The sequence below is a fragment of the Notolepis coatsorum genome (assembly GCF_963971535.1).
Source record: "Notolepis coatsorum genome assembly, chromosome: 3".
NCBI lineage: Eukaryota > Metazoa > Chordata > Actinopteri > Aulopiformes > Paralepididae > Notolepis > Notolepis coatsorum.
In genome coordinates, this window is record NC_140167.1 from 38,291,142 (window position 1) to 38,300,909 (window position 9,768).

General features: G+C 43.2%; 1 protein-coding gene across 1 annotated transcript in view; it reads left to right on the forward strand.

Annotated features, from left to right (window-relative positions):
* Positions 1 to 543: 543 nt before the first annotated feature.
* Positions 544 to 9,768, forward strand: part of cUnh14orf180 (chromosome Un C14orf180 homolog) — a gene marked incomplete at its 5' end in the record, with an annotated part of 25,955 nt that continues 16,730 nt past the window's right edge. The window contains 3 exons of the mRNA XM_084311171.1: positions 544 to 696; positions 1,717 to 1,747; positions 8,443 to 8,526. Coding sequence (XP_084167297.1) covers positions 544 to 696; positions 1,717 to 1,747; positions 8,443 to 8,526 — 268 coding nt within the window. The remainder of the gene's footprint in view (positions 697 to 1,716; positions 1,748 to 8,442; positions 8,527 to 9,768) is intronic.

Sequence of the window (9,768 nt, forward strand, 5' to 3'; positions counted from 1 at the left end):
CATGCTGAGACTGTGCACCCACCCACACACACGCCGGTGGTAGCTACTGTACGTGAGTGGAGTGGCGATTGGACCAGGGACCTGCCATTCAAAGAACAAATCCCCCACTGACTTCCTCTCTCCTCCTTTCCTGGTGCAGGCTGGGTGGAGAGGGAGCGCAGTGGACGTGTGTTATGTGAGTCGCTGGAGCTCCTGTCAGCTCTGCTCCTCGCCACCTGTCCTTGACTTGCTCTGTCTGGATAGACCAGATCGGCAGAGAGGCAGCGATCCGTGCACTTTCCCTCTCACACCTTTCTGTCTGTTTGTGGGTGTGCGTGTGTGCGCGCGTGTGCGTGCGTGCGCGCGTGTGTGTGCGTGTGTGTGTGTGTGTGTGTGTGTGTGTGTGTGTGTGTGTGTGAGAGCTGCAGGATCTTACCCTCTTCTCTCCTTCTCTCTGCCCGCGCTGCTTCAGTGGAGTGGGGGGGGGGGGGGGTGGAGGAGCATTTTGTCCCCGGACGGTGGAGCTCAGATGGGAGGCAGTGCTGCCTCTGGCTGGGACGGGGGATGCTGACCGGGGGGAGGGAGGGCCTGTTTCAGCTGGGACAGCAGCTCCAGCAGCAGGGGGAGTCCCAGGCTGCCCTCCACTGCTTCCTCAGCTGTCTGCTGGGACTCACACATGTTCAGAGCTTCACCTCTCTGCCCAACTGTCTACACCAGGTGAGCCACTATCTCTCTCTCTCTTCTCTATCTTTCTCTCTGCTCTCTCTCTCTTTCTCTCTCTTTCATGTCCTCTCTCTCTGTTGCATATCCATATCCACACGAATGCACATGTACTTGTATTCCTTACATGCACACTAAACATCTATAATGTTTGCAAAATCATAAAGACACATTTGCAAATGCATGCACCGCAACATGCATTAGCACACCAACAGTTGGCACACCAAAAGCATGCGCGCACACACACACACACACGCACACACAGAGTAGACTACACATGATATCACTGATACCAATGTCGGAAGTGACAGTACAGGTTGATCACGCCTCCCTGTGTTGACACTAAGGTGTGGATACTGTAATAAGAACACTTGTTATTCCAGTATCATGTTATGTATCATGTTATGTATATGACTGTATGTCCCTAGTATGATGGCTTGTGTGGTCTACACACAGGCTGCTAGATGAGTTATGTGCTGCAGCACTCTTAGTCTTATTAGGCACCTCATACACAGCAGGATCCAGTCTATGTGCTTCCTGTAGGAGTACTTACTGTACTCTGTCTCCCAGTATGTGGCATGTTTTCCTGTTGTAGAGATCATGGGTTAAGAATGAGTTTTGCCATTGTTGAGCTATAAGCTATGAGCTATAATCTGGTGTCGGCTGGATGGACCATACTTTTAAGTAGAAGAAATGCATTGTAGGTTTTGGTCTTTTCATAGGCTCTGTTAACAATAAGAAAAACATTTAATTTAGGCCAGAGTCTACGTGGCACAAAGACAGCAGCTCAACTGAATCCAACATAAATCCTGTTTAGAACTGATACAAAAAAAACGTCCCAAATTTCAAAACATAGCCTTTACTCCAGAACACTGTTTGGCATGATATTGTCCAGAGACCCATGTTTAGGAGAGTTTGCTTTGACACATGCACACAACTATGGAGGATGGAGGAACTGAATTATTGAAAGTTTTCCCTTTATTCATGTCTGATATTTGTTTTTTCTATGATTTACAGATTGCAGAGCTCTTCATCACAGAGAAGAATTGTATCCTTTTACGGGCAAACTGCAGCCTTTTGAGGACAAAGCAGCCTCTGATCATCATCTCATATCTGATCCTTTTCTGGTCTCTCAATTTATCTTTCCACATCAGCGGCGCTTCGAGGCTAGCGACAGAATTAGGACTCTGTCTCCACGAGGGTAACATTGAAAGCCTTGTCAGTCGGAGGCTAGTGTGGTAAGATTCCAGCCCAATAAAAGGTTTGCGGATTCTCACAGAAACCAGCGTGAACTGAGGGAGATGAGTGAGTGTCTACGGGGCCCAGGTCCGTAATAACAAATCGGTCCCAGAATGCATTAGGCATTGTGTGGAGCTCAGGCCATCCCGTCTCCCTTAAGAGGATTTGCACACACTTATCTGTGATCTCCCTACAACACTGCCTGTGAGAGCACTAATTAACCTGTTTCTGAGCTGCATGGCCTGTGTATCAGCTGCCTCACTGCTCCTATAGACTATGGCAGAGATAAAAGAAAAGTGTCATGTTTCTGGATCTATGGTATAGTCGTCTCCCTGTTACAGAGACACTCCGCTTCGCCAGCTCAAGTTATCCACCTCAGCAAGACTCTGCCCTACGCTATCCGTCTCCCAAAATAGGTCGATTTGCTCGACTTCGCCTCATCAATTGAAACCCGTTGGCCCCCTCTCAGATGAGAGCCCATTTACTTAAAAGGCTTGTCTGTCGTGACAGGGTTAAGTCTTTGTACATAAAGTGACACATAAGATCATGAATAGTAATGACTGACTGGTGTCGTGTCAACGTTGGCATTGTATAGGCGTGGCAACCGTGTTACCGTTAAGTGTAATATTAATTTACAACCATAAAAACGTTAACTATGTAATTACAACACTGATAACCTGCCTTCTGGGTCGTTAAATCGAAAGAGTAAATAATTTAACTTAATTTTCGCAAAATATTGGAAATGCTACTGTATGACGATAAAACTATTTCAAAGTAATGACAGCATGAACACTTCTGAGTCAAAACAATGTATCATTACACAGTCATTGCAGTTAAGCCATTGTTCAGAATTATTATTCTTACATAGTGTGCTAAGACTAATATTATCAACCCGACTTCCACAGTATCCTTCAGGGTATTTTCATCTTTTTGTCGTCAGCAGTTCCCATGAGCAACGTCTTGCATGAGATGTACTTTGCGTGGGTCCCCGGGGGAGGGGCAGTGATTAAGGGTCAGTCTGCTCAAACAGAGAGAGACCGATGGGAACTTGAGAGTTTCACAGGACTGGAATACAGCCAGACCATTCACTGCATCTCTTCACATGCCTGAGTCCGACGTAACCTTTGGGAGGAGGAACAGATGAACTAAGGTTGTGGTATCATTACTCAAAGGAATCTGTGATGCCGTGAAACAGTGACATCTTGGCAAAAAATATTACGTGTTGGTTGGAGTTTTGCAACTTATTATACTGTGAATACCTCCGGACCTCTCTTGACAGAGTCTGATGTGTGGCCAGCAATAACGACCCCATCCCCAATCCTCACTCAGCTTCAACCCACACATCAAACCAAAACAGAAGATGTAGACAAAGTGCAATACCAAGCTCTTTTAACCTAGAGGTCGTTGTTTGACGGTATTACCAGATTCTACCTTTAATTCTGGTGCTAGTCCACACAGATGACACTGGGAGTGCCATTAGAGCTTCAAGATGAGCTAAAGCTGTTACTAGAAATTACTTCACACAGTAGTTTAAAGCTTGTGGCGTTGTTATCTATGCTGGCAGTTCCTCCAAGTGACCTTTGTCCAGAACCATCAGCTCCCTTGGCAAGGGGGCGTTTATTGACGTCCGTTTCATGGAACGTATATTGAACTGTCGATTTGACTTTGATCTCAAATAAGTGATGGATTACCTCATGTTGCTGGTTGTTTATCAGACACTTCTGAGCACATTCAGTATTAAAGGAACACATGTTTTTTAAGGAAAACGTTTATTTGGGGGAAATAAATGTTTTTGCCATACTCAGGATCAGAGATTGTCTGGATCAGTTTAATCTGTGTGTGTCCAGTAGCTCCAGAGAGATCCTGGTGCATGCTAGCCTAAAGAACTGGAAGCAGCTAGCCTATAGCCCCATCAAAAGCGAAGAAATACAACTTCCAGCAGCTCCACTGACACACAGAGGTGAAATCTATATAGGCCTACATTTTCTCCTCTGACTCTGGCAAGGTGGCAAATAAGTGCATTTCTCAAAATGTGTTCATTTAATACAGTATAGAAGGTAATAGCAACTGATATCTTTCATCAAAAGCCAAATAGTCATAACAGTTCGCAACACACTGCTTCGGAACACAAACTAATCAAAGCGTTCCTTCCTATTCCCTCAAAATGTTAGGTTTTTGACTATAAAACGATAATGTGAAAAATCTCAGATTCCGGTGGGATCATTTCAATAATGTTATTTCTAGCCACCCACAAAACCTCTCAGCAGATTTGTGCTGCTGCACATGTATTCAGAGGTGCCTTTGGAGGAGCCTAAGTTAATGGAATTTATTAGAACATGGTCCAATTGCAGTCGAGAGGGGAGGGGGGAAGATTGTGTGAGTTTGCTGCTGTGTCGTTGTTGTTATCCCGCTAGGCTAAAAATAACTGACTGACTAGCAGAAGTAGTGCAGTGACCTTTGATGATTGCCGCTTCACTAATCCGCCATCCCATATGGTCCTCCTTAGAGTCACCTGGAGATGCCAGGTGACACTGCTGACTCATATATAATCTAATGATCCAATAATTACTCCCGCAAAACGACTATGCTAATTCCCCTCAAAGCTAATCTGCAGTATTATGGGTAACAATTCTTTGGTTTAATTCCTTGTTTTAGCTATAGAATAAAATGTACTGAGTAGGGAGAACGGGGGACGTTGTCACACTTTTTACTCTAGCGTGAATTGCTCATAATCAAAACATCTTTCAATAGTCATTCCTACATTAAATTGAAGCTTAAGATGTTGGCTTGAAATGTGTATCCCTCTAATTTTTCAACGTATTGTAACAGAGTTAATCACCTATCAAAGACACTCTGACACATTGTGACAACCAACCCCATCATGGGGATGGTTGTCACACACTATGGGGTTGGTTGTCCTATAGGGGGACCCTGCTTTTCTTTATCATAAATCGATCAATAGAGACCGTATTAGATCCTGAATTATCATATCATGGTGTATCATTGGAAAGCCACACTCATTGGCTACAACCCTGTGAAAGATTTTCGAGATCGCCAAATGATTGACGGCGCTAGAGCCCCGGGAGTCGGGGGTGGTAATGTGTACTTTTGCGTACTTTAGGGCACGCCTCGCATATCGGCATGTAACTCGAGAACCGCTGAACGGATTTTGTCACCTGAAAGGGCAATCGACAGGCAACAAATAGGGCTTTAATTCCATCTATATATTGTATTAAAAGAAATGCACACCCGAGCCACTAGAGGTCGGCAAAGAATCGTCCACATGTGGGCCCTTGGATGTTAAGAGGTTAATGTTTAAAAAGAAAAATGTGTAGCCAAGAGTAAAGACCATAACCCTATCAAAAACAGTAGTCAAAGTGTATATTTTCATTTTACCGATGTTTTATACGATTTATCGGAAATACGAATTTATCGGAAAATGCTAATTATCGTAAAAACCGCAAGGAAATTACTAAATCCAGATTCAACCCTGCCATTGGAAAGAGGAGCATTTTCCCTATCCATAGATGTATGATTTGGCCATAATAAGGTCAAGGTCAAGTTCAAGGTCAAATATGAATTTATAATTAAAATCGATTATCATTAACTACTGTATCTACAAATCCTTCTGTTTAATCATCTTCCCGCAGTTAATTTGCTTAGATTTTTTTACACATGATCTCAATAAGGTGGTGAATGAGCTCAGTGAGCATTTTCTCGTGCCCCGTAGATTTAACATGATCAAAGATGCAAAAATCATAAATCATAATTCATATTCTCCTTTTCTTCATTACAATTTACTCAGCCTAGTAACAGACACAATATTTCTGACACTGGAAATACATACCCCCAGGTCCCTAGATGTTCCTAGATACCAAGAACATGCAAATTGACCTTGCAGAAGTGGAGCAATCTTCCATTTACTTAGGCATGTACATTTAGGCGAAAACGGTCTATAGATTAACAGGTAATGGGAACATCTTAAAAAGAAGACAAAATGGCAGAACTAAATTAGAAAGTTGAATTGCATTGACAAGTTGACAAATACATAACTTAATGCATCTTAACATGAACATAAACAGGAAACACATCTTTAGGCCATCCTATATAACAAAATAAGAACACAATAAATCGGCCTAACAATAATAGCCTACACAACATGAATGAATGATGAATGAAAACTTTATTGAACAGATTGCAGAATGGGTACAATATAGTATGGCTCAATACACACAATTGTTAAGGGGATGCAGACCAGAGAAAGACGTTTGTCTTGTTTACATCAGGGTCCCCCATTTTCAATTCATAGTTGTAACATGTGACAACCAACCCCAAATAAAATGTGACGACCAACCCCAACTGGAATGTCTTGATAGCATCAAGGCTAACAGCCATCTAACAACTAGTTAGCTAGCTAACAACAATCTAAACTATAGCTATCCCTTCACACTTTTTAAGGGTAATAATTGTTTCATTATAAACCAATTGTGTAAAAGCCTAGAAGAAAAATACTGAGGAGCGGAATATTTACAAATGGACATGAAAAACACAAAAAGTCCACTCACATCAAATTCAGCTGTTTCACTACAAATATGACAATGTAGGTGCACTCTGACCCCAATTCTGGACATTTAAATACCAAAGTATGGGAGACAGGATCCTCTGGTGGTGAAATATAATGAATGTGACAACCTACCCGTGTGACAATGTCCCCCGTTCTCCCCTAAGCCTTTCAGTATATTCCAGGTTCTTACTTTACCAATGACAGCATAGGAAACGTATTGTACCAAATACTGTGTAGGATACTTATTGTACCAAATACTGTAGGATTCTTATTGTAACAAATACAGTTTAGGATTCTTATTGTACCACTGACCATATTGGATTCTTATTGTACTACTGACCATGTAAGATTGTTTTTGTATCACTGACAGTGTAGGATTCTTATTGTATCACTGACCATGTAAGATTGTTTTTGTATCACTGACCTTGTAGGATTCCTATTGTACTACTGACCATGTAGGATTCTTATTGTACCACTGAACATGTACTGTAGTAGTCTTGCTGTACTTGGTTCTCATGCTATAAAGATGGCTCAGTGGTGGGATACTTACAGAGGAGTCACTCTGTGACAAACTGAGGGAAACCAGCTGTTGTCATTTTCAGATCTAGGTCAAACCAGAGAGCAGTTACACCACCTCATGCACCTTTAGTTTCAGAACAGATTTATCTAATGTCGACCTGGATGATATTAAAATGTATCTGAGATAAATCAAGCTATTTATAAGACCCAATCTGGGATGTTTCTCACCTGAAATGTAGGGTATGCATTCACTTACATTGTCTTGTCTTGTCTTTGTATCAAGAGCAACTAGAAAATGTGTTTTTCAGTTTATTTGGTAGTGAGGCTAGTAGGATCACAGATTGAGTCAATAAATTGTGTCTGTATGGCTACAGTGAAGGAAATAATTATGAACTACTGTAAGGCTGGGACACTAAGTTATTACAGTATGTCACGTGCACCAGGGACATGCTGGTAAGTAGGACAGTAGGGCAGGATATGTGTCTGTGTTTATTTTAAGCACATTCTCTCCACCAGTGGTCTTTACATTCACGTGTCAATCTAAATGATGATGATATCAGTTACAAAGGGATGTGTTTTGTCAGTAGGTTACATGGAACACTTTTCAATGAAGCAAACAAACTATTTATTAATAGCTGCATCTTTTTATAGAATTGCATTTGGGTAAAAGAAAAAAGGTGAAAATAGTCACTTTGATCAATCAAAGAATAACTGAACAGCCTCATGCATGCAGCTACTGTAAAATTTTATTTACAAGTTATCTCTGTCCTATGTTTGGCAGGTCAATCAATATTTGTGAATGTGAAGAACTCTCCCACATTTAAAAACCACTGAACCGAATCTGCAATCTGCAATGTCATTAAGCTATACCATTTTGAACTACTCCAGTGACAAACAATGAATCGAACACTGACTTTGTGGACTTATATAATCTTTATTTTAACTGCTACGTCCACAAGTAACTTTTATTTCTTCATACTGCTATAAAGTAAGAAGCAGGCAATCACATCCCTGTGAAATCACCGTAGGTACTGTCACTGCCCACAAAGTTTCGATCTCCCGTTCACAGTGGAATCAATAGAGTAGATCCAATATTCGTCTCTTGATGACATCATCTTGGCTCTCTTGTTTGTTTTCTTTTTTTTTCTTCATATTTTCAAGTTGACTAAATGGTCCACGATCATACAGGAATAGCACATGGGAAGTCTGCTTCAGGCAGAGTTTGACTTTCAAAATCCAGCCTAAAATATGTGAGATCAACAGTTTGTTTTGGAAAGCGTCATGTGAATGATTCTGCTCCTGAGGTCATGTTTAAGAGATAGGAGACTGGGAGCTGAGCCCAGCCGGCAGACTGTTGTTAACTGTAACCACTGACTAATCCCCGTCGACAACTGAGACTGATCCTTCATCCATATAAACAGATGTCAAGGCCCTGCAGTTCATACAGGCAGAGAAAATGTTGTACGAGGTAGCGCTGATCGAGCTCACCGCTCAGGGGAGCCCAGGCAAGTACACCAGCGCTTTTTGGATGTTTCCCGGGGGTATACAGTGGGTGTATGCCGTGGGGGCTTTGGACTTTGTGCTTTTGGCAAGCAAGTGTGCAGAGTTGTGCAAAGCTCAGTTATTGAATGGTATTCCTCTTCTTGTTTATTTCACAAGGCAGATAGTAAAACTGCCTTCGGAATATCTGACTATACTGTACACAGTAAATTTAGCAGAGTTTGAGTAAAATGTACTCAGTTTGAGTAAAATGTACTCTGCGAGATTTACTGTGTATGAGAGCCGTCTACGTATGGCTGTACAAAAGATTGTATATAAATCACCACACTACAACCAAAATATCCACTGATGCAGTATGAGTGATTCTGAGCGGATATGAGCTAAAAGAGTCCATTTTATTTCCTTGCCATGCCAACGGGGGAAACGGTGATTCATTTGACCTCAGTCCATCTTTATTTGCTGTAAACATGGAGGAGTTGTGAGCGAGCGTTCACAGCGGGGACCAGTCATCCATCACCTGCTGCCGCTAGCACCTCCAGACGTCTGCCTCTTCCTCTCCGTCTGCTGCTGATGCAGCAGCCCAGTCTAGCGTGGGCAGAGCGGAGGAGTTAGGGGACAGACATAGTGGAAGACAAATGGCCATGCTTGGCATTATCTCATTAGGAGCCGTGTGGCACCGTGGAATAGGGGGCCCCCTGATTCAGCACTCACTCTGATTGAAAGCTAGGCTTCTCCCGGGGCAGTGCTGACACCACAAGAGGTAGTCCACCACTAGCCTGCTTCTCCTGGGGCAGTGCTGACACCACAAGAGGTAGTCCACCACTAGCCTGCTTCTCCTGGGGCAGTGCTGACACCACAAGAGGTAGTCCACCACACTAGCCTGCTTCTCCTGGGGCAGTGTCAGCACTACCAGAGGTAGTCCACCACACTAGCCTGCTTCTCCTGGGGCAGTGCTGACACCACAAGAGGTAGTCCACCACGAGCCTGTTTCTCCTGGGGCAGTGCTGACACCATGAGCCTGCTTCTCCTGGGGCAGTGCTGACACCACAAGAGGTAGTCCACCACAAGCCTGCTTCTCCTGGGGCAGTGCTGACACCACTAGCCTGCTTCTCCTGGGGCAGTGCTGACACCACTAGCCTGCTTCTCCTGGGGCAGTGCTGACACCACAAGCCTGTTTCTCCTGGGGCAGTGCTGACACCACGAGCCTGCTTCTCCTGGGGCAGTGCTGACACCACGAGCCTGTTTCT